We start from the raw sequence: 26,526 nt of genomic DNA on the forward strand, positions 1-26,526 counted from the left end.
AATACAAACACAAAATGCACTGCCTGACCATAGTCCACCTTCTACATGAATGTGTATATTAACATTTTCCCTAGCTTAAAGTTCTTTCATTTTACACATACAAAATATTTGCAAGCAGTATATTTCAACCTATAAATATTAGGTGACAAAGATCTGGTATTATGAGGGAGGACTGAAAAACAATTGTCAGAATCATCTTGCAATACTCAGAGCATTGTATCAGTTTTCCTATGCTATCTACAGCTATAGCAGCACAATCAATTAGGAGAACAAGCTACCTTATTTATACTGAAAATGGTGACATCCAGTTGAACAGCTGCCAAACCCACCATCATTTCTGAAACCATTTTCTACAGTTAGGGAGCCTTGAGCTATGTTCCTAATATACATATACTAATGTCATAACATGATTTTTTATGACAGGATATTTGAGTATCTACAAATACCCATTAAGCAAAGATACTGTTATAGTGTTATATAGTACAGCTTTGGACTGTCGATGGTAGTATGAATCAATTATCCCATAATATTAAAGCAAGCCTTCACACTTTTTTTATAAGATTTTTCCTTTTTTTTTTTTTTTTTAATTTTTTTTCCCACATTTTTACCTTTCTGTCTTTTTGATCTTTCGTTTCAGTACCCTCTGCAGAAGATCTGAAGATCTGTTGCAAACTATCTGTAACCATTGGCAATTCTTTGCTCTCTGTTTCACTTTGGTTGAAAGATTCATCACTAAGATAGCACTTATTGTTACTATGAAGTAACTTTAATGTTCTGGAAAAGCTACTTCATAATCTTACTAGAAGGCTAAACTTCACGTGCTAGAAAAGCAATGCTTATCATAGTGGACTATGTCTGCACCTAACAAAAAACAAATGGGACTAAATAAAGAGGAAATTGAGAATATCTAAAATCTCAGATATCTCTGCATAACACATTATCACCAATATTAGAAAAAAGTTCTGAAGTTGTTTTGAAACACATCAAATTAATAGACATTTTGGAAATTTCAATCAAGTTTCTGCTGATAAAAATCAGTGTCTGAAGGTAAAGAGCACATGGAAGTGCTGTTGTCAATCATAAAGCCTTGACTTGTTCTTTCAAGTCTTTGTTTCTGATATCCTGCCCCTACTAAATCTTGAAAAATGATCTTACCTTTCAGAAATTGCTTCTGCCTTTATCCATCATGATCCACGTGCAGATATGGTGGGAGATGCACTCATTCAGTTCCCTCCCTGCATAGATTTAGATGGCTTGCTACTTTTTGTAGCAAAATCATAGTTGTATATAGGTTCAATGAAAGTGGACAGCTATTTGTCTTCATTTGCTGCCCTAGCAGTCATAATGTTTGCAAGAACATCCATTCAAGCTTCAGAGCTCAAGCTCTTCTCCAGGATGGCATCAAACACCACAGAATTGCAACCTAACAACTCTCCCCCTCACACTGGGATGAAACCCCAGCCTTACTGCAATTCTCAGTGCCTCCAAAGGGGAGGTATTTCCTCTTTTTGTTATTTACATAACTCTTAATTCAGGATTATATACTGTTTAATACATGAACTAATTACATTTTATAGCATCAGGTCTAACAATAACCACTATTGACGATACTCCTCTGACCCTCTAAGGTATTCTTATTTAAAATGAGAACAGAAAAACAGTGCTAAAACTTGTACTTCATTTTGCAAGGGCTTAAGCAAAGAATGAAAAAATAGGGGTATTTTGTGGTCTTAACAGTCATTATTTACTAAGATTGTCTAATCAGCTACATAAGGTGCAATATTAAACAATGTAAAAAGGAAAAGAGAAATTATCAAAAAACAGCTGGGCATGAACCACCAATAATTTCAAAAGTACTGTTATCTAATTAAATTTGCTATTAGAGTCAAGATTACACTTGCTTAAAGCAAACATGACAAATTTACTTATTGATGTTACTAGAACGATATGATCTCATCAAAATTTGAATAAGCCAGAAATAAAGAACTTACAACAGGGGCCAAATCCTGTTTTCTGATTTATGTTGGAGTTTGATGCTGTAGAAATTCACCCCTAGTTTAACTCTATCAACCAAGAAAGACCAAGAACTCTCTCTTCATAATGCAAGATAAAATCTACTCCATGTAGCCAAAGGAAAGTTTTATTGATAAAAGCAGATTTATGTAAACATTTAGCTATAAATTACTTCTAAAGAGCTGGCACTGCAATGTTCAGACATCTGTTTAAAAATACTATCTTTTTCTTTTTGGATGCTTATCAGATATCTTATCAGATAAAGATTTCATCATGTCAATCTAATTATTCAAGTCTTTGCTAAGTCCTTTCCTGTTGAAGCCTCTTGCAAAGTGACTTCAAACTCTTTCATTTTCTGAATAAACTAAGTGATTCCAAACAACTTTTGCTAAAAGAGGAATGAATTAATGATCAGGAGCTCAGAATCGTTTTGGTCTTTAAAGCTTTCAAAGGATTTAACACAGAATTTAACTCTTCATCTCCCCTGCTTTGAAGTGGGTAATTTTTAGTAAAGCAACTTGCCCTCAGGTTTCCTCAGAGCTAGTGCATTAGACCATCCTGGATAATACCAGAGATACTAACAGCTTAAAACTCTATCAAACAACAGTAGTCTGAAGACGTGTTTAAGGAAAAATCAGAATCAAGCAAGGCTTTTTTCTGCAAAATTTATTTACAGGCACCAAATCTAAGAATTTTGTTTTGTTCAAATACTAGCCAGAGTGGAAGATGGAAAAGTTGACAGAAAAATCAATGGGAAAGAGGCTTAGATATGAAAAACTCAAATCACTAATCTTATATTATTTTAATAACTATTGGTATTAGCCAGAAAAAGAAAGAATTAATGCCAAATACACTTTTCTCACTCAGGAAAGACTGAAAAAGGCAGATGAGCTTCATCAGGAATATGATTTCATCCAGAAAGGGCATGAATTAATAATTTTTGAGATACCCCAAAAATCTGAAAAATCAAAAGCTGCAACTTATATTAGACATTTGTAGTGTGTTCAGCCTTAACACAAATACATTCAGGTGTCTACATATATTTAATCTCTTCCTATTAAAGTAGCTGTAGTCATTCCAGTTTATGAAGCCACAACTGTGGTTCAGTTTACCCCAAAGCATGGGGGACACCTCTGCATGTAACTCTACATTAAGCTGAGTAGGCACAGAATCTCCTTTGATTGAAAATAGGAGCCAAGACAACAAGCTCACATGGAGGCACACACAGAGACCTGATTTTAGATGTTGGATGTTGAATACTGTCCTTGGTTTCACAGCAGTTGAAACTTTGTTACTACTTTTCTTAGTAAATATGCAGCAAAGAAAACCTCAAAGTGAAAATGGAAATATCAATTCCATATGACAAAATTCCATCAGAATCAACATAATCTATAAAAGTATAATTTTCATACAACCAGCTTTCCTGAAAACAAAGAGTTTCATCAAATGCAAAAAAACTTAAAAGAACAAATCTACTCTCGTCCACAGAAGACGGAAAATGAGCTAAGAACCTTCCTTCCTTTTTCTCCTTAAGGCAAGAATGCTGATGGATATAAGACTGATCTTGCTAAGGGGGTGTACATGTATTCCAGAATTACATCCCTATGAACAGGTACTCAAATAATTTCATAGCCCATTGAAAAGTTATGACACAAATGTTAACTATTGGAAGAAGGACCTCAAGAGCAAAGAAGCAATAAAATAAGAAAAATATTAATACTAAATACAAAGTTTTTTCCTACCTGTGTGCAGACAAATTACTGAGGTGCAGGGTGTATTTTTCTTCAGCAGACAGTCCATCCATCATCAAGTAAAAAACATGAAAATTACTCTGGTTGAGAGGTTGCATAGTGATACGAGACTTCTCCAACATGTATGTATAAATCCTAGCTGATTGAGAAACAAAAAACCAAATTCATCATTATATTGACTGCTCTAAACATATTTTTTAAAGCATTTACCACTGCAACACTGAAAAATAAACCATAGTCTGAGGTGAGCATGATATGAAAAATATATTCATTCATTCTACCATGGTTTTCTACATATATCACATATAAATTCCTAATTCCATTAAATTAGAGGAACAAGTGTTTTACCTCAGTCACTGCCTTACCTTTAAAATTATTTTTTTTTTCTTTCTTTTTGGGGGGGGGAGATTAATCATAAAATAGCAGTCAATAATCGAGTGCTGTCAAAACAGTTGTTTTTCTAGGCATATGCAGAAGCACAGCTTCAAATGCCTGAAAGACCTGAAGGCAGCATGGAAATTTAAAACCTTCTAACAGATGGAGATAGTTGAAACAGTATTTTCAGCAACAGTTTTGGGCTCAAAGCTCTCACACAATGCAATGCTGGGTGAAGTTATGCAGGTTAGATCTCAGCATGTGAGAGTGCATCAGAAGCATGGGAGTTGGATTAGCCTAATGGTCAGGCTACAATCCAGAAAGTCATGCTCCTGCCAACATACTGCTCCTGTCACCATACTACAGAGGCTCATATCCACAGTATCTCATTCAGAGATAGCTTGGTTATTGCCATACCCTCTTTATTTTTCTGGTAAACATACTTTACATTGCACCTCAGTATTTTCCCCATCTTTTGGAGTGCTCTAAGTTTCTGTTTATAGTTTTTAAACACAGCAAACTTGATGTTACTTGAAGTTGTCTGTATGATGGAATCCAGACTGAGAGAATATTATTGAAAGTGTACAGTGAAGGGAAACAAAATTGGATGAATCTTGAAAATATTGCTTTGATAGAAGTCTAAACAGTATAAATACATACAGTGTCACATAACGCTACTCTTCACATCCCACTAAGCAGTATAGAAGGTCTGTGATACACTACCCAGAAGCATTTTCCACCCTTGTATTTAACAGCACAGGCATGCCCTGACACGTGCTGCCAATCAAAACCATTCCTGGGATGCTAGCTACAAAAGAGACTGTGAGACTGGCAGAGAAGAGTTATATGGCTGACTTGCTGAACTGAGGACACATGTTCCAGTCAATGTAACCATCCTACAAAAAGTAGAAGTGAGCTCCTGCCATTATGGAACTTACATTATGAGAAATTGTTTACTAGCCAGCTAGCCCTCTGTTGCTACACTGGAAAAAAAGAACTGTGCTGGAAGAAAAAGGGCACACTTGGGAAATCATTAAGCTGGTAGCAGGATATATTCCTGGCTCCAGGAAATTCGCAGCACATGACAAACTGAAGCAATGTAATCTTAACCTATCATGGCAGTACAGGCCCAGGCACACACTTTCATCAGAATCAATCATTATCTGGCTGCCATTCCTACAGAATAAAACAGAACAGATGAACCTGAAGGATGATTTCAGTCTTTTATTGAGCTTGTAATTATTTCTCAGTAAAACTAACCCTACCATAAATTAATTTGCAAATAGGCCATTACTAATCTTTAATAACTATTTTTGTGTGCAATGATCTTCACTAAGATTTTAACAACTGTCACTTGGGTGTTTTTAATATTCTTTGATTGGTAAAAGTGAGAAAACTGTTACTGAAAGTCATCTATCTGTTTAATTAATACATTTAACTTTAATCATGGGCAACACCGCTTATTTAGATGGCACAAATTAATTCAGCCCTTTTCAGGTACTTCAAGTCACCCACTTTAATAAGGGAAAACACAGCTCACCTCACTTAACATCTCCAACAATGGGAAGAGCTTTGAAGAAAAGCTGAGCTTCTAATCAGCAAAAATCAAACACAGCACAATCTTAATGGAGCTAAAGCAGCTCATAAAGAAAACTGTCAAAGTAATATGCTTTTCTACAAAATGAAGTTTTATGTTCATTAATCTATGTGTGAAATAGAAGAGAAAAAGAAGAGAGTTCCAGAGGACAGACTGCCATTTTGTGTAATGGTAACTGTGCTTACAGGCACACGGAAATTCCTACATCCTTTAACAGATCATTTGATCTACTGAGCAGCTACAAAGTCAGCAAGCAGAATCTGTGTTGAAAGCGTGGCCAGTAAAATTTTCCTTCCAGCTACGCATTCTTTGAAACTACATTGTTCTTTCTCAAAAAAAAATATGCTGTCCTAAACACAGCTATTGTTAAAAAGAAAACAACATTTGAAAGTTCAGACCCTAAATGCAGTAGAAAAACACGTCAGAGAGCTTAGCTGCTTGTAGTCTTTCTTATACCAAATCAGTTCCATGTCTGAATCACTTAATTGATAAAAAAACCTAACACATGCCTGTGAATATGCATTCTGTTTCATTTTACAAATCAAATTAGATCCTTCCATTTCATTGCAACCTAAAAACCCCCATCATTCCTTGATTTTCAGAAAGTGAAAACTGAGAAAAGCAAGATCTGAAAAGGAAGGCAGGAAAATGTAGAGAGTAAATTTGTCAGGCTTGATTTTCTCTTTCTAGCACTCTATTAAAAAAATTTAGGAAGCTGACAGAAGCCTTACCTTTTATCTTTGGAATTATGTAAATTTATCTGAAAGACAATTCACTCTTTCTCTTTGAAAATTAAAATAAAATGCAGTAATTTTGCTTGTGGAAATAAATAATCACTCTTTTACTACTGTGCAGTGGGTGTGAGTCATTGCCTATGAATGATTATGATTTTTTTTTGGCAGAGGATCATTCTTCGAGTTGTTAGGGATGCATTTATTTTAGAAATATAATTATATCACTGCCCTGTAGTTTATTCTGATGCAAGGCTTTTTACTAGTTCCCATTGCCTTATCTTATCCAGTCACAAAGAACAACGACTTAACCTGGATTATATCTTCTCCACTTGTTTGACCGGACTGAAGTAATGAAAAGTATCCAAGCCCAACATTGCAGCACTCCTTGCCAGAAACAAGGGGCTGAGAAGACACACAAAACCTCTACAGATATCTGCACTGGATTTGATAAGAATGATACTCAAGAGCTCTATCCTTGTTTTCAAAACTTCATGGTAAAGATCTTTTTTAAGACATAGACTGAGCCAAGCCTGTAGATGAAAATTACAGACAACATTTCTGTTATTTAGGTACACTTGAATTTCTGCCATAAGAAGAAATCTTACGTGACAAAAGTGGGAGCATTTCCAACATCTAGGCATAAAAAAAATTCAGCATAAGCTAAAAGTTGTCACAAAGTTCACTGATGTTCACTCAAAATGCTACTTTGAGCTTGCCCTCTATAGTAAAAAATATACCCATGCACTTTTCATGCCCCTTCCTTACTAAACTGTTCTGTTTCTCCACCCTGAAGAGCTATCTGTTAAACAACCCAAGCCCTTTGATGGAGGCAGAGTCACCTGGATTTCTCTTTACAAACTAGACACACTTAGCCTAGTTTGCCTCAATGAGTTATAAAGTCGTGTCTCAGCAGAATTAGGTGCACTGCATATTTACATTTTCCATTCATGTTTGAACAGTGCAAGACAGTAAATAGTGCTGCAAATGATCTTGCAAATAGATGCAGAGAATCTCTAGGTGAGTTTTAAACCAGCCAAAGACAACATGCTTGATTCTTTTCTCATTTATAGTGGTGTAAATATGGGACGATTTCACTTAGAAGTGATGCTCAGTAGTGGCCTAGAAAAGGTAACATCTACAAAGAGAATCAAAGAGAGTGAACAACTGCAGCTTTCAAAAACACAAAAATAATTTTCACTGCTGTACTGGGGCTTCTCAAGCTTGAAGAGTAATTATGGAACTCTTGGCTATGCTAGATTTGGCAAGAGTATTTTATTTAATTCCTAAATAACTGGGGGATACGAGGGCAGATAAATAATTTGTTTATGTTTGTTAATGGATTTGACTACTCCTTGACTTTCTCATTTAATATCTATGTTTTGAAAATTATCCAAATGCAGCATTATTGTACCAGAAAACTGAGAGCCTGGTCAGTTGATTCCAGTTTTATATCCTTGACACACAAGAGCTGTGAATTAAACCGGTGTGTCTGTGTAAAGCTGCTTGGAAAATCAAGTCCCTGCAATCCCAAGCGAGGGGATTTCCAACCCAAATACTTGTGGCAAAACATGGCCTTGAGGTCTTAAGATTCCTGTTCCTCATCTGAAGAGCTGAATGATAAAACTGCAGGTGAGAACAACTGTGAAAATGAAGACATTTATGTTTCTGAAATGCTCAGAAAGTGAAAAACATTGATGATAAAACAGATAATCCACAGAAAAAAGTTCATTCTCTTTTAAAAATAGAATAAAATGGCATGAGACAAACTAACAAGTAGCAGATCACTGAAGAAATATGGTCCATTCTCTGCAACGAATGAAGATGGGGATGATTGGAAAAACAACAGCATTAAATTTGTATGGATAAGGAAACCCAAGAGTATCTCAGACAGCTTCAGTTGTGGAATTTCCTAGTACTCAGATATTTGACTTTTCAAAATAAATATAATTGTCATTTGGTTTTGTGCTTTGTGTGTGTTTAAAAAAAGGAGAAAAAAGCATGCATGCAATGTAATTGAGGTAACTAAATATATTCAGATTAAATATGTACAATATAAAGGATTTATAAAATATTAGTTTTAGAGATAACACTTTATTTTTACAAGTCCAAAGCAGATGCTATTCAGTCCCTTCTAATGTTTGCATCACTTTCTTTACATTCCACTCACAAGAGCTCATGAATTAAAAAAAAAAAAAAATCCCACTTTTTACTTTCAAGTTTTCTTTACTAATATATTATGTTTACTGTAAAACAAACCAGAAAAATGTGATTGTAATTTCCCATGCAGTCATGTTTTCGCTGAAGAAACTACCATATTTTCTTGGGTGCAGTGAACTTTCTCAGTGAAATTAATTTGTAATTCCCACTACGAAATATTTTCAAAGAATATTTTTCGGAAACACTTCTAAAAGCATAGACACATTTAAAATTATAAAAAATTAGTACTTTTGGAAATAGTTATCCAAGTAAATTTAATTTACTTGGATCAAAAGTGTGTCTCACCAGACAGCTGTCCCATGCAGGAAGATCAGTGCAAGTAGAAAACTGCCAGTGTACAGTCATTTCTGCACACAATTCTCACTTTAAAACAGAGTCACTTTATGATGACTTGAAATGAAGCCTCTCCCTGATTGCCTCCTAAGATCAGAGTTTTCAGAATCAAACCAAAGTTTTGCCCAATATTATTTTTCCCTAATTGCTGTTTAGTAGGGAATGGCAGACTCCCATTTGCCCTGAAAGCAGACACCAATTCCACACTATTTTACCTCTAATGAGAATAAAAATCAGCATGATTCTTTGTCCCTTTAGAAGAAGCTCAGAGCTGTAATAAATTGCTTTTCATTTCAGAATTATACAGTATACTTTTATTTTGTATGCCCTAAACATGTGTTTATCACTAATTTAAGAGGTACTTAAAATACCAGATGCAAAAATTAATCTCTTTTTTACTTTTATTTCATAGTAAAGCAATACACAGCTTTCGATTTGTTGATCTCGGGCATAAAGGGGAAAATAATTTCCTGGGAACTGTAAAAAGAAGCAGTGGTGTTCATCTTTTTTCTTTTCTTGCCTTCCTCTGCCACCCTGTGGTTGCACAGAACAGGACCTGCACTCTTATTAATCCTCTGCACTACTCTGGTTGAATGTGAATTCACATGATATTACACGTTACTCTGACAGTCCACAACCCCCCCTTGCCTCTTTAGCCATACTTGAAGGCCACTGATGCCTAATTCTGTGTATGGCACAGGATCCCTGATCTTCTAGTCTGAGGGTGATAGCAAAATAAACAGGTTAAATGATACTTACCTGCAATTAATGATTTTTTCTTCTCACAAAATTGTAGCTCAAAATATTTTATAAAACAGCTAGAAAAATCATTCAAGGGTGTCTTAGCATGTCCAAAGGCCTCTAAGATACAGTTTACCTGTAGGACAATGGTGAAGAAATAAGAGAGAAAATAGACAGGAAAACATTTCAATAAATACCAGTGAGGTATTGAGGTATTGATCAATAACTGAGAAAAAAAAAAAAAAGTTTTTTCAGACAGGAATATAACAAATTCCCTGAAAGTTTTTGTTTGTTTCTTTGTTTGTTTTTTCTTTCTAAATATAATTAAAGTAAGACTGTTAAAAAAAAAAAAAAAAAAAAAAAAAAAAAAAAGTGCTCTTAGAATAGTGGAAGTTATAAGTGGAAGGGGAAGACTATGGCTCACACCTGAGCTGTGTCCCTGCAGGCAGTATTGACATAAGTGACAAGTCATATGCCCAGAGCTGGTGTGCTCAGCAAAAAGATTTGGATTTTTGAAGGGAGAAATGTTTGTTAAATTACAGTCAGTTGACAGGTAAAACAAACCAAAGAAATTGACAGGCTTTAGACAGTGCCAGAAATGGCATAAATTATTGATTTCAAAGGGAATTACTTCAGCATTATACCAGTGAAAAAGTGATCACTGCATCCTAAGAAAGAGATTGCAATGTGGCCTCAACACTGTATTGTTCTGATATAACCATAGAAGCTGGATGACCTTCATGGGGACCAGAAGGAGGGAAGAGGGCTGAAGATAACATGTAGCTCCAATCATAAAGACAGAAGCTCTAAAAATCAGACCCTTCAGAATTATTGATTAAACCTGATATTTGTGCAGTAGGTGGCAGCAGAAATCTAGTCAGCCTAGTTTGGTTTTTACTCCAGCAGCTTTGTTTAGGATGTATTTGCTCATTAGGCTAATTCAGCACTTCGCTTAACCTGTGCAGCATTATTAATTTTAATGGTGCTACACATTAATGCAGCAGGAATTAATTCAGGCTACTGCATTCATTAAAGCACCTTAAAAGCCAAGTAAACCAGAATCTCTATTTGCTTCCCCACGACTGAGATCTGCTACATCTACCTTCACTGTGTGAGGTCAGGTGTCCCACCTAACCTAGGACCTTTCTATAACCAAACTCATTTTTCTTAGTATGAGATGATGCTCTTCTGCTCACACTGACTAACACTAACTGGCACTTATGGCTACATTCATACTATTAAACTAAGCAGGCCCAGGAGCAAGGCTCTTTATCCTCTATGGTAAATGGCACAGTATGGTTCACTTGCAGACATCTACCTCTTTTTTTTGCTGAATAGGACGGGTGAGATGTTATGAACAGTCCCTGGCACATGCTGTTGTCTGAGCTGTAGTCAGAGGACCTCCTGGGGATTTAAACTGTGTCAGGGAGCATGGTAACAACTGCTTCTTAGGGACTGTTGTTCAGTTTACTACATATAAAGTTAAAGTAGTCTACAGAATTAACTAGTTTTTAGACAGAAAATTAGGCCTGGTCAGCTCTCACACTGATTCCTTCTCTTAGCTGATGACATCTTGTTTTATTTGCACTGAATGATGGTGGTAGTCCCTGGGAAGTTTCCTGTAGTCATAAGATAAGAGACAAGAATACTTCCCACTTCTCCTGACTCCTGCTACTGTCATATTTGTATCTAAACCACACAGTTTTCAGTTGCTTGTTCACTAAATTACTTATTTACATAGTTCCCCTACACTTAAACTGAGCTTCAGGAATAAAAAGGACTTGGGAGGATCTGACTTGGTTTTTCCAGTTCTGCTTGAATAACAAACATCTATGCCCTGGTCAGTTCATAAGTGTAAGTAAACCTGTGTAGGTAGTAAATAAAAAAAAATATACAGTAGAAATAGATATCACTTGTAGGGCTCCTAAGTTTATAATAAAGTAAAAGTGTGCCATCCCTATTTAATGGTATTCTTACACCATTAGATTTTAAAATTAAATCAAAAAAAGAAAAAAAAAAACAACACATTGTCAGGTGAAACCTGGTTTAAAAGTGTCAGTTTAGGAACATCATCAATGAATCAGATAATACTGTGAAAAACACTTGAACATGGCAACTACACAAAATAAAGCAAAGCTACGGTGTATTCAGTTACAGAGTTTTTCAATGTCATTGGGCTTTTTTAGTGTCTTCAGAAAACACAAATGTAACACTGTGAAAACAAACTCTTTATAAACTTCTGCATAGCAGATGTCTTTTTGCTTCTGGTTCAAATATCTTTGTCAGACCAAGAGGCCAGATTGCTCCTTTGTTCAACTCAGTAATCACAATGCTACTCACATGTTTTATCTTTGTATCAAAGGTGTTTCTGCTAGAGCTGGCTCTGCATGTGAGGTGCTTCACTATCTGTTTGCAGGCTTCAGACTTCCCAGAACCACTTTCTCCACTGCAAGATCACATGCAAGAAAGAGAGGGAGGAATCATAGTTATTTTCATGTTTGATATATTATTTATATTCCCTGCTTGCTCTGTTTCAATGGGTTTAAGATGTCTCAGTGAAACTTTAATTTCAAATAACAGAAGGTTTATGGATGGTAAGTAATAAAGAACAGAACATAGGAGATACACTGTCTGTGTTCATGAGAGCTGTCAGAGCTATCAAACTATATTGTCTTACACTACAAGCCAAGCCAAACAAATCTAAAGCTTTCAAGCCATTTGGAAGGTATTTATAGCAAAGATTTTATCTCCTCCTTTATCTTCTGTCCAGCAAAGGATCCTGCTTGTGCTGCCTGATGCTCTTTGCAGATAAAGAAATACTACCATTGTCCCAGTATAGGTTGGGGGCTGACCTGCTGGGAAGCAGTGTAGATGAAAGAGACCTGGGGGTCCTGGTTGACAAGAAGATGACCATGAGCCAGCAATGTGCCCTTGTGGCCAAGAAGGCCAATGGCATCCTGGGGTGCATTAGAAAGGGTGTGGTTAGTAGGTCAAGAGAGGTTCTCCTCCCCCTCTATTCTGCATTGGTGAGGCCGCACCTGGAGTATTGTGTCCAGTTCTGGGCCCCTCAGTTCAAGAAGGACAGGGAAGTGCTTGAAAGAGTCCAGCGCAGAGCTACTAAGATGATTAAGGGAGTGGAACATCTCCCTTATGAGGAAAGGCTGAGGGAGCTGGGTCTCTTTAGTTTGGAGAAAAGGAGACTGAGGGGTGACCTCATCAATGTTTTCAAATATGTAAGGGGTGAGTGTCAGGGAGATGGAGTTAGGCTCTTCTCAGTAGTGACCAGTGATAGGACAAGGGGTAATGGGTGTAAATTGGAGCATAGGAGGTTCAAGTTGAATATTTGAAAAAAATTTTTTACTGTAAGGGTGACAGAGCCCTGGAACAGGCTGCCCAGGGGGGTTGTGGAGTCTCCTTCACTGGAGACATTCAAAACCCGTCTGGACATGTTCCTATGTGATGTACTCTAGGTGGCCCTGCTCTGGCAGGGGGGGTTGGACTAGATGATCTTTCGAGGTCCCTTCCAACCCCTAGGATTCTGTGATTCTGTGATTCTGTGATACCATGGCAATGATGTGAATCAGAAGAAAAGAAAGGTGTTGAATTCAAGAGGAAGAAGGTAAAGGAAACAGGAAAGGAACAAGAAGAAAATTATGGTTGAGTTTACAACCTGCCCAGTTCTTGAAGTGAAATACATTCTGACTTCAGTGATCCTGTTTCACTTAATTTCTTGTTCATGATGTGGAATAAATATTCCAAAGAACGAGAATCTCTGAGGGTGAAAATGAGTAAAGAAAACAAGGTAAAAGGCAATATGAGTAACAAAGATAGGAAGAAACAACAGGAAAGTGGCAGGATGGAAGAGGGAAACAAACTCAGTGATGCAGTTTAAGCACGGAGAAGGAAGGAAAAAATAAGAAAGAAATGGAAAGGATGAAGTCAGGATAGCCTGAATAAGAAATTAATGTAAGAATTCCATACTTGATTTATAAGTTTTTCTTACTTGAATTATCAGGTTTTTTTCCTTATAGACAACTGAATCAAACAAAATGTAATTTGGTTCTCTTCCTACATTTATTTGCTGGATCAAAGTTAAAAAGTAGTTTAGATTTTTCACATGTTCAGTGGCCATCCTGGTTGGTCAGTCTGTTATCTATATAGTTTCTGAAACTGAGAGAACAGCATAGTATCTGTCTTACCATTGCTTTATGTATATGAATCTCACTTCAAGAAGACCTCCATGGCTGTTAGAGGCCAACAGGTTCAAAAGTTATTGGGTGGAGGAGGACTTAGAGGTAGACAGACAGAAACATCACATGCAAGTATTGCAGAACAAGGACGTTCAGCTAAAATAGTCAGAAAATAGCAAACTTCTAGCAAAATTTTAAGTATTAATTTCTGTAAGTATTAATTCCTGCAGATATTAACTCCTGCAAGTACTGAGATGTATATCTTGCTTACCATCAACTTCTGCATATTAGCCAAGTTTGTCTATATATTAATGAATTCTGATAACTGGACCTTTATTGTGTGGCAAGTGAAAATCAATGTTAAAATCATGTTTGGGGAAGAACATGACAATATTTAAAAATGTAATGAGGAATGTAGCTGCCATTTCAGATCATGTAAGTAACAGGGATTTATGGCCTGTGTTTAATTTTCAATTCTGACCTGCACCAAATTCAGAAGTGCAGAAATACCTAACAAATCAAACAAAAAAACCTACTCCTGCCACCCATGCATTACAGTCAGGAAAACCTGAGGCAGAATTTGTTCATACACTACTTTCACCAGTTTTAAAGATGATTTAGATCAGCACAGCTACACATGGTGTTTTGCATGAGCTTCTGAAAAAAAAATTCTTATGGTACCACCCTAAACTGTGAGCATCTGGGTCGAGGCAATCTCAAGCACCAATATAGGCAGTGACTGGAGCAGCCCTGAGGAAAGGGACTTGGGGGTGCTGGTGGATGAGAAGTTCAGCATGAGCTGTCAGTGTACACCTGCAGCCCAGAAAGCTGAATGGAGCCTTGGCTGTATCAAGAGAAGCATGGCCAGCAGGTTGAGGGAGCTGATTTTCCCCTCTACTCTGCTCTTGTGAGACCCCACCTGGAGTACTGTGTCCAATTCTGGAGCCCTTGTTGCAAGAAGGACATGGATGTGCTGGAGTGTGTCCAGAGAAGGGCCATGAGGATGATCAGAGGGCTGGAGCTCCTCTCCTATGAAGACAGACTGAGAGAGTTGGGGTTATTCAGTCTGGAGAGGAGAAGGCTCTGAGGAGACCTTATTGTAGTTTTCTGAAGGGGGCTACAAGAAGTCCTGGTGAGGGACTTTTTAAGATGCCAGGTAGTGATAGGACTGCGGGGAATGGATTCAAACCAGAGGAGAGGAGATTCAGACTGGAAGTGAGGAAGAAGTTCTTCACCATGAGGGTAGTGAGACACTGGAATAGGTCGCCCAGAGAGGGGGATTAAGCTGCATCCCTGGAAGTTTTTAAGGTCAGGCTAGACAGGGCTCTGAGCAACAGTGGGAGATGTCCCTGCCCATGGCAGGGGGTTGGAACTAGGTGATCTTAAAGGTACCTTCCAACCCTGAATATTCTATGATTCTATTACAACTTGTTCTGGTTTGGGCCAAAAGATAATAGAATCATGTCATGTGGACCATGGACATGAACTGTGAAAATTGCTTCTTGTTTTAAGAGTCTGCTACAACAGATGAACATCGGCAATTGTAGACTGAATTATTTAGTGGGTTTTAGTATAGAAAGATAGTAATAATTTGTGTATAGTTGTATTTAGGGATAAGAGATGGTAATGACTGGAGTATGACACAAATGGTATGGAGTAAGGGGTGGAATGTCCTGGTTTGAGCCAGGATAAAGTTAATTTTCTATCTTGTAATTTTGCTTTCAGCTAAGTCTCTTATAAGTAGCTGTATAAGTGTCTGCTTCTGGGACTGATAACACTTGATGTTTATAGTTACTGCTGGAGAATGTTAAGCAGAACCAAGAACACTGCCCAGTTCTGAGGAACATTTTGCCCTCCGGAAGGAAAAAAGGAGTTAAGAGGTCACACCTGAAGCCCTCCTTTAGGGAGGAGTGGACAAGATAAATGACCAAAATTGACCAAACAGAGTATCCCATCCCATACACATCATAGTCAGTCTAAATTTGAGGGATCATGAGGGTCAAACCCCTTCCTCCTTTCCTTCTTCCTCTTCTTCTCCTGTCCCTGTTTGCTTCGGCATCCTGGGAGGATTCCATCCATTCCTCTGCCTGTGCTCCTGATCCGTGCCAGCCTGAATCTGTGTGCTCCTGCCTCCAGCTCCCGAGTGCTGCTGAGCCCAGGAGTCCAGCCTGGATTTTGCCAGGGCTGCCCTGCAGCCTCTCTGGTGACATGAGAGTTATTGTGAGAAAGGGGGGATGGAACGTGGGATCAATTTTCCTGTATATTTGTATATGGTTAGTAATTTTTCCTTTTTATCATTACTGTTTCATTAAAGTTGTGCAGTTTAGTTTCCAACCCATAAGTCTCTCTCCCTTATTCTCTCTCCTTTCTTTATCGGGGGGCGGGGGGGGGGGGGTAGGGGATTAATAGAGAGCATCTGTTATTCAGTTTAATTGCCAGGCCAGTGTTAAACCATGACACTATGCCAACTCCATGTTCCCAATATGATATTATGATATAGCCAGGGAAAAGAGAGCAAGCCTGAAAACTTTTAGAGAACCAAAATAATTTTTTCTTGTTGTTTTGCAGAGTGCATATGTAAGCATACATCTTGCTGCACGTCTGAGCTTTCTAGATTTGACATAAGCATCTGAAAGCAAGACTGCTAAATATATTGCATTCTATATCATCAGTAGTGATACTGTAATTGAACTCTGCATCTTAATTGGAAACTATATTTTATAAAATAAACTCAACTGGAAAGTGCATTTCTAAACCACCTTTATTACAATTGTAATATAACTGTACTGCAGTAGCCCATTGCATTCATAACACATTTAATTATAATGTAAAAATTAAAGTCTAATAACTTGAACAGAAAGCCTGTGATGATACTAAACGGAGAAAATCAAAAGCTTTCAAGCCAGTTCACTTTAAAAGATAAGGATTTATCATAATTTCCAATTACTTGGCTTAAAAATGTGATTTATATCACATCAAAACCATTGGATATTAACATTCCTGGCTGCTAACTTATACAAAATTATAACATTTCATTTGATACATTCATGATTTTTTTTTTTTTTTCATTCAGCAAATTAGCCATCAGCATCCCATAAACAATTGGCTTGATTGACTAGGGAACCTTGGCTTTTAACAAGCATATAAATTATATTTAGGCTTCCTAGACAGCTCCTCACTTATCTTGTCAGTGCATAATGCATTTTCATATCCTGAACAGCAGGAGCAAAATGCAGTCAGAAGGAAGTTAATTATGAAAAGTCCACCTATTGGCTGTTTAAGAGCATAACATAATGTTATTTTATTCTGTAATTTTCATACAAATTTTATACAAAGTCATCTCTTGGTGTTAAGCATACATGAGTGATGGTGGATTGCTATAAACTCTAAGTCATTGTGAATCACTGGTAGTAAGCCTCAATTATTTGGCCAAACATTTTCCTGTTGTAAAACACTCAAGTTCAGTGATCAGATGTGAAATAACCGGGGGAAAAATAGCAAAAAGAAAAAAATGGTAACCCCATGGAGGAAATTAAGTGTAAAGCTTCAGAAGACAAGAAAGTAAAGTGTAATAAACATGTAATCATTTTACACAAAGTACCCTGTCTCAAATCTGTGTTAAATCTACATTCTGCAAGTGTAAGGATTTCAACATAATACAAATTTCAAACCAGAAAAAGCTAAGCATGTTTAATTTATAAATTAGGGATTAATAAGTATTTGTATGAGAAATATTCCTAATTATATGCAGTTTCTAAAGAATGTAGCAATGACAGAAGTATTTATAGAGTTTTGAGTATATATCCTAATACATTACAAGGCACTGTTTATTCTTCTGTCACTGCAGAAGCTGCTTCAGTGTTCCATTGCCCATCCTATCTCTGTACACTCATCCAGCACACACAGACTTTCAAAGTGAATTATTTACATGCAGTTGTGCAGTTATGTGTGGTATTTTACATTATGGTTGATTCATTTTACAGTACTAAAATCTGATAAACACCAAGCTCTATATGCTACAGAAAAATGGGAACACTTCCATGCCTACAGGTTTTTTAGACACAGAAAACAGGAAAGGTCACTATTAGGTGATGACCTTACAGAAGGGAGAGTTTTTCTTCTTCTGGCAAAAGCCCATGCTGTTTCTACAAATAGCAGGTAGCTTAGCACCCTGAGAACAGCCATACTCAAGACAGAGTTCTGTTCAGTATCCTATCACACTTCTGGTTTGGTGTGCCTGTTTTCCTATGAGGCGTACTAATGCTCCTCACTGTAAACTCTGACTGTTGGGCAGTGTTTCAGGCCAATTCTAACATTACAGCAGCAGCAAAAATGGTACAAAGATTCTAGGAATTATTTAGTTTAAGCCAAAATTACTACCAAAAGCAGTGAGCCCTGTCAGTCCAGCCAGCAACCCATTTCACTTCTAGGGGAATTTGTTTTTTGAACCAATTCTGGTTAAAATAGCTCCTCAAGATCACCACTATCCTCTCAGGTGTAATTTTGACCCAAGTACTTCTTCAGCCAAGCTCACCAAGCCACAACTTGATTGTGTCTGTTGATACAAAGGATGGAGTGGAAATGGGGAAATGAGCTGCCAAAGGCAGAAGAGCAGAAGCACTGCTGAACAGCTTATTCCAGTGTAAAGTTCTTATGGATTTATATGAGTCCTTTTTCATTTGATTGTCCACTGTGTCCTTCTTTCTAAGCACTTAGATGAAATGAACTTCCTTGATACAGAAAGCTTCTCTGAGCTCCCCCATCTTCATTCAGCTTGTGATTCCACATTAGAGGGAAATGTATTTTTTACTTTTAGAATTTGTTAGTAGGCATGCACATCACACTATGTGTGCATGCATGGAACTGTATCCCCAAACTCAGCTTTATAGCTAGAGATACTTTTACATTACTGACCATAGCACAAAAATACAGGTTTTTTTCCTCAGGAATGAAGAGTATGCTTGGTAACAGAGGCTGGAGAAAATGAAGTAAACACAAAAGCTTGGAGTATTTCAGAACTGCAGAATTGCAGTTATATGGTCTTGGTAGGAAATGAAACTGCAACCTTGAAAATTTCTCCACAAACCTCTCTTCAGGAGAAATGTCAAAGAAAAACTGACTGGATGGCATACCACATGATCTCAGGACCAGAAAGGAAGACTTGCTCCATGATGTTTATTAAAATAGATGTAATCAATTAATCATCTCTCAAAATGGTGGGAAAGCATTCTCCTGCTGATAACTAATGTTGTTTTGAAGCTGAAATAGCAAGAGAGCAGACATCCATTTTGACAACAAACACAAGTTCATGCACACACACAGATGACAGGTGACAACAAAGACATAGATTAATACCTTGAGTTACATCAAGGATATTCTTCGGGTGATGATAATTACTATTATTATTTGCAGAATACCAATGAAAATTTCCTACACCATATATAGGAAAATATAAATCACCTATATCATATATACTTTCCAGACATTCATTAATGAGATTCTACCAAGGGACTAATATAATGCAAATATCCTATTCTTAATGTCTTTTTATGAACATCTAAAAGATGTACATTCCCTTCTGTTTTCTCATTTAGTACTAGAAGAAGAAAGGTATTTACAAATAACTGTCATAATACAAATTTACAAATAACAGCTGTTTCTAGTTGCTTCTGTTAAGTCAAAGCTATATTTATTTCCTAAATTACCTGACGCTTTGCTTCCATTTTCACAAGTGACCTTTAGATCTAACTCATTATCCACAGAAGGATACTTTTAGGATCTAAGGGTTTCCTTGATGTGATATACAAATATCTTGACATGTGCTGATGCCATTGACAGGTCATACTCTTGTCACGTTCTCCACCAGGTCACTGGTTTACAATAAGCAACAGTGCACTAGCAGGGATCAAGGCAGTGGGGCTTAATACTTGACATCCTGATAATAATCTGTAGCAACTTTTCCCTGGTATCAAAACTATTAATTATTAAGTACAATATTCTTTGTGGATTTTTTTCTTAGAGTGTGAATAAATATTATTTTCTGCTTCTTCTCTGTCTACACATATAGGCAACTTCACAAAGATATGCACCAGTTAGAAGTGTCCCAAGTTCCTACTTTGAAGAAAATGCTAAAAACGGTGCCTGAGGCTACTTTTTCTTTTTATCTAAGTTGTTATACCTAAAAAAAGAGTTAATATTTACAGGAAGATAATATGAATAAACAGTAATGATTACTTGATATTGTTTCTACTTCTGCTTAAATGTCACTGCTCACTGGATATATAAATCAACAATCAGTTGTGCACAGAATTGATTTATACAGTTATAATTTAGAAACTTATAAAACTGCTTTTTAAAAATAACCTATCCTTTTAAAAGAAAAAATAACCACAATATTCAGATGTATTTGAAATCTTAGCATGCAGAACTTCAAATACTCTTAGGAGTCTGTATACATATAAAGAGAACACAAGAAAAACGGAGATGTGACAGTATTTAGGTGTTCATTCTAACTCTTGAAAATTTCAAACAGTATTATTAACTGCTCTTGAGTATCATATCCTCTCCACTTCAAAGTATTAAATTTCCTTACAATTAGAGGTAGTTCAAGATCAGTGACAAGATTTATCAAATGGATCAAACTGATTCTTGGTAAAATCAAAATCAACTGGGTTTTGTCTTCCCTAGGAAGTTCTGCAAACCCTTGCCAATATTTCAGCCATCAGCAACTGTCAAAATGACAAGGCTGAGAAAAAAAATCTCTTTCAGTAACTACATCAAATTCATCAAACTTGTTGCTTTCACCTAGGATGAGGGAAGAAAAGGGACAAATTGATTTGAAGATCAAAAATTCCAAGTGAATTCGAAGGTTTACCATTATAACCCCAACTTGAACAAAAGTTCTGTTTCACTGGATATCTCTAATAAATTTATTCAGAATTTTTAAAGTTATTTATCTCTCCAACAACGTGAATAAAGGAACTGTTAAAGTCTATTTTGAAGTTGGAGATCTAAATAACAAGCTCAAGGTCACACAAATATGAGGCAGAGTGGATGCTGCAGTACAGGTGCCCCAACTCACAGGTTTATAATTTAGTTGAAGACTTGCTATTTATATTGTCATTGGATTCTATTTCTAACCCTGATCCATGTAATGATAGCAAACACACACAGCAGTTTTGAATTCTTTACCATTAACTATTTGTTTCTAATTAGATGCAGATAGATGGAGCAGCAATTCCCCAAGATAATTTATGAACTTGAGATGTAATTAAACCTTTTTCAGCTCTATTTTGCTCTAATGTATGATACAGACATCAGTACACAGTAAAAAATCAGTTGGAGGAAAAAACAAAATGGAAATCTCAACTGCTGAGTCTCAGGGGAAAGAGCTGAAAGGCAGGAGTTACAAATTAGTTATTAGAAAGATAAATTTTCACCTGAGGATAAAGCACTGGGGACGCTGCTCCTGAAATAGCATGTGGTAAGCTCTTTCAGCACAGGAAAATATATGTGGGGGTAGTGAGGAACACAACTTTCCAGAATTACTTAAATAAAGCTGTGTGACCTGTAAAAATGTAGAAAAATAACATGGTCAATACATTTTGAAATAATTATGTTTCACCCTCCTTAATCCTAGGTTTTCTGTAAAAGTAACCATTACGAACAGAATCATTATATGTATGGATGTAGTACCATTACAGTATCTGTGGAGAGTTTAATTAATGAAAAAAAGAGCTGTAAGCATAGAAGATCTAATTAAGATACAAAATTAAGTATAACCAGAAAACTCAACAACAACATTGGCTTGTGCACTGAGTAAAACAAAACCCAGTACATTCCTTTTTTTATACCTCACTTATTTCTTCCATGTCTTGACTTAAAAATCTTACAAAATTAAACATGATCATCCAGGGAAAGTTACATTTTAAATCTTTCAAAATGAAATATGATCATTCCAAGAAAAGTTACATTTTAAATCAAAGACTTGAGTTATAAAATAAATCATTTATCACATGACAGACCAATCTCCCACAAATACTCAGCAATATAGAGTAACTTCTGTGACACACATAGGAGTTAATGTCATATCCTTAAAGCTTAAGTATGAGCCTAATCTATTATCTGCTACTGAAACTTCATTTTCAAGGTTATCCTGATATTATTTCAGCTAATATCAAGCAGATTTTAGAAAAATTGTATAGTCTGCTAATACTTATGATTCTGTTCATTCTGAAGAAACAAATATAATACAGAAAATACAAAATGTGAACTATGTAAGATGGTAAGGAGAAACTCTATACCATTTAAGAAGTAGCCTTGAATAATTTTACCTTTTTACATAGCTTTTAAAGATGATTTTGTTTTCTGAACGGGTTTAGAAAATTAACACAAGGCTCTACAAAACCCCATGGCAGCTGGAGGACCCTTTGAACCCTATGAAGCATCTCAAATGATGCTGGATTCTCTCACTCAGCTAAATCCCTTCCTTTCCTGTATGTCCTGTTTTCTCCAACATTCTCTTCAACAGCCTTACCACCACAGTACCATTTTGTATTTCCTCATTTCTCTGAACTAATCAGGTGCTCACCATCCCTTCCTGTCCTGTGCCTGCCTTATTTTATATATTTTTATATTTTATATTAAACTACCAAATCTTGGGGCATCTACAATACTGTGGCTGAATGAATACTCCACAGTACAGCCTCATTTGGGCCTTTTGAGCTCCCAAAGTAAACAGGATTACATCAGCAGGTATTCTCAAGGGATCATCTCAACATGTATCAAAGCAGAAGTAAAAACCTTCACATAATGCATAATATTGTAAGTCCTTTGCAAGCTTACATATTTTTCCAGCATATAAACTTCAATACTATATTTGTCCTAATTGGACACAAATACACTTTGGACAAAAGGAATGAAGCAGGATCATCACAGCACAAGCTGCTTCTACAGTTATTATCATAACTTTGAAGTGGCATTTGCATGTTCCTAGTAATATAGTGCTGCTTTAGAGTATAGTGCAGTAGTACAGTTTATTGCTGTGTAAAAATGCATTATCATCTAGCAATTTCATTGAATTGCATATGAAGCAATGTATGTCAGTGCACATTAACATATAATTCCTGATATTGTCTCAAAATGAATAATCACTTATAAAAAGATGCATTTTAGTAGCATTCCATTGCAACTAAGTGTGGGAAGGAAGTGTAGCTAACAAAATAAAGACTGACGAGAAGAAGAGTGTTTTTCAAAAGAAGAACAAAACCTAAAGTATCATTGTTGTTAAAATAATAATATTTTAATTGCCTCATCCTGGTGTTAAAAATATTATCATACCAAATATATCTTTTCATTCTATTATTTTGAGAGCCAGCAAACCACATGCCTGAAACAAAAAAGTTAACTAATGAGCCACATCATGTAGAATGTCACTGCCTAGTGAGGAACAGATATCATCATTTTTTATTACTTTTATATGCAGACCATGTAGTGCTCAGAGACTTCAATACCAGCTAAACAGCTGCAGTATTTTCAGGCATTTCAAAAACAGTGAAAGCAAAGCTATTCTACAACCATGCTTTTGGTTTGGTGTTGTTTTTTTTTTTTTAATCTTCCAGGAAATATCTGTCCAATGCACAATACCATGCAGATAATAATGATGTAGCAAGAGAGATGATCATCCCATGTGACCCAAACAATTGCAGGACAAAAGGCATTGCATATTAAGCCTGATGAAATAGATCTATCACAGAACAAGAGAAGATGCAGCAAATGTTAAGCATTTTAACACATAAGCCTACCATTTAAATTCTTCACAGTTCTCTCTTGGTGCACAAAATTGTATATGTAATGCAAAACATACAGTGGCAGGATAAAATATCATCTAAAACTTTGGCTATGATGGATGATTTTCATTTCTAGAAACTAAATATAAACTCTCAACTAGCAATCTGCTGCCACTGCCACTGAATGTTATAGCATTTCTTTCTTTCACACAAAGCCACGTGACATAGCAAACAGCCATAGCCCAGTTCACCTACAAAATTTTAGACCCTTTATACTTGTTTTGAGCCAAATGAACATACTTGAGCACTCCCTTATACAACAGAGAGGCTGAGCTCCATGTAGTAATGGGACCTCAGTGCAACAGCAAGAAAGTAAATGGGGGGGGGAAGGAGAAAGAGATGAAGGGCTACTAGCACTCTGGCTCTTAAGTGGCTGAGTGAGGATGAAGCAGAGATCAAAAAATTTGAATTTATGTTGCCTTCAGTTATCTACAAAGTCCACTTAGGTAAATATCAACATCTAGGTACTAAAAAAATAAATCCCTTGCAAATTACTAGTATGCCTCAGAAGTGGAAGATTGGAAGGATAAAGTTACTCCTTTTCAAGAGACAAACAACTGAAGCACTCCCTCAGTGGCCTTGTGCATATGACATTTCACACATGAACTCAAGTTCCCATTGCCCATTCGGTGCCTGTGCCTTGGGCAAAGTGGGGTGTGAAATCAAATATCCACTGCATGAAGCAGGCATTTATTTTTGCAAGAAATGTCTGAGGTCATGCTATACCTCAGGAACTAAACTTAAACAATATAAAGTGCCACTGCTCATACAAAATATGAGCAAAATATGAGTCGTTGTTTTACACGCGAGACAGAAAAAATACTGGTATCTTGGAAGAAATAAATAAAATGAAAAAAGTTAAGATTGTAAAACAAAGAGGATTTCAAAACATACATGTTAATTAATTTTAGGGGTTTGGCCTATCAAATGAACTATCTGGATCCAGTGTAAAAGACCCACACTGTAACATTTTGAAGAGAGAATGCTTACCATGGTAGAATAAATAGGAAGTTCTTTAAATGGGTTTACAAGCAACAGTATATCACCAATGTAGGTCTGAAAAAAAGAAGATTTAATTGCTTTATTAAGTAATAAATTAATTTTTTAAGGACTTTGGTTTTCTTCCAGAAAGTACTTCTAGCAAAGCCTTTTACATCTTGCTATGAACATACTAAAGATAATCCGTGAATTCAGAGCTTTTAACTACATAAATTTAAATTGAGATCTAAATTTACAATTCAGATAGCATTAATTATTCTTTTTGTGATAAAACTGAGTTCTTCATAATGTAAAATTATGCACAGAATTGCACTGCATATATTACTGGTAGATTATCTGAAAGTTAATTTGCAATTTGCTATTTGTTAAACTACAAAAGTGTGACATGACTACCACATAAACAAAATGTAAATTTTTTTCTGAGATAGATATCAGAACTTAGAGATGTGATATTGATTACCCAGAGCTGATACATTAAAATGTGTTGGTTTTGGGATAAGACAGAGCAGTGGATATCTACATGAGTATTTATATATGTATATTAGTATATAAGCATATGTGCATGCATATAGAAAAAATTCATCCTGTATCAAAAATAGCAAACCATCCAGTGATTGCTAAGGTGCCAAGAATTTATTTGAACATTCTTGTGTGAAAGTTGTCCTTAAGTATAAGATTGTTCATCACCCTTGCTGCTAAGTTTCTCATTCCACATAAGTAGCTACTCTGTATCACACTCTTAGAATGCAAAAATACCAGACCTTTGTCTCAGAGGAGGTCAGGCAGCAAACCATCCTGTAAACAGTTCCAGTAATGTTGCTTCTTTAAAAATTAAGTATTTTTATTCGGGGAGGTGGAAAATACTGCCTTCCCCAGAAATGTACTGCTTTTCTTCTGAAATAGTCATTTATTTCCCCTTCCCCAACTTCACTGTTAGGTTTCACCACAAAATGGAACTTTATTTAGCTTGTCAAAACATGAAACAGGATGTGTTCAGTGCCAAGGGTTTTGGTTTGGAATTGTTGTGCAGGGATTTTTTTTTTTTAATTCTGAGAAACAAATCAACCAAGGACGTGAGGGTTTTCAGTATGGATGCTGACACTCTACCAAAGCCCAACAGCTGTTGTTGAGCAGAGTATTAATGATTACTGTATATAAATTTCCATTAAGCTAAGAAGAATGACAAAGCACATTATGAGATCTTTTTAGGCAAAATCTTCAGTATTTTAAACTAAAAGATGACTTCTTTTTTATAAATACTGAGTATCTGTGGATCCTCCTGAGTTACACATCTGTGTTTGGTGTCTTTGAGGTAAAGCAAAATAATTCCTCCTAAGAAAACAGGATTTGAATAATGAATCTAAACACCAGAATTTTTATTATAATTGAATGCCATAACAGCTCGAATTGAAGTTTCCAAAATGTCAAAGGTATTCACAGCAACATGCCAATTCCCCATATTTCTTTTGTCTAAACAGCGCTATCAACTTACACATTTAAAAAATAACTTGCATGTTTCACATTAACATGCCACTCAGCTGTTCAGTAAATTAAAAATAAGTTGTGAATAAGATATGAACAGGGATGTTAAAATTTTCAAGTGCAGATTTTTCTCCAGAAATCATCCATGCATAACTGGATGCCTCCTGAGTTTAATGCAGCAAACCCAGGAAAACCTACTTTACTAAAATGTTACTATAAGTTTTGTCATTTCGTATCTAGATGATT

The 26,526-nt window shown here is 36.2% G+C and overlaps 1 protein-coding gene across 1 annotated transcript in view; it reads right to left on the reverse strand.

Annotated features, from left to right (window-relative positions):
- The window catches only part of MYO16 (myosin XVI), a 285,335-nt gene that overhangs the window by 144,404 nt on the left and 114,405 nt on the right, over positions 1-26,526 (reverse strand). The window contains exons 12-16 of the mRNA XM_030458595.1: positions 24,790-24,855; positions 21,391-21,518; positions 12,102-12,207; positions 9,780-9,897; positions 3,756-3,903 (exon numbers count right to left, since the gene is read on the reverse strand). Coding sequence (XP_030314455.1) covers positions 3,756-3,903; positions 9,780-9,897; positions 12,102-12,207; positions 21,391-21,518; positions 24,790-24,855 — 566 coding nt within the window. The remainder of the gene's footprint in view (positions 1-3,755; positions 3,904-9,779; positions 9,898-12,101; positions 12,208-21,390; positions 21,519-24,789; positions 24,856-26,526) is intronic.

Source organism: Calypte anna, chromosome 1, assembly GCF_003957555.1.
Source record: "Calypte anna isolate BGI_N300 chromosome 1, bCalAnn1_v1.p, whole genome shotgun sequence".
Lineage (NCBI taxonomy): Eukaryota > Metazoa > Chordata > Aves > Apodiformes > Trochilidae > Calypte > Calypte anna.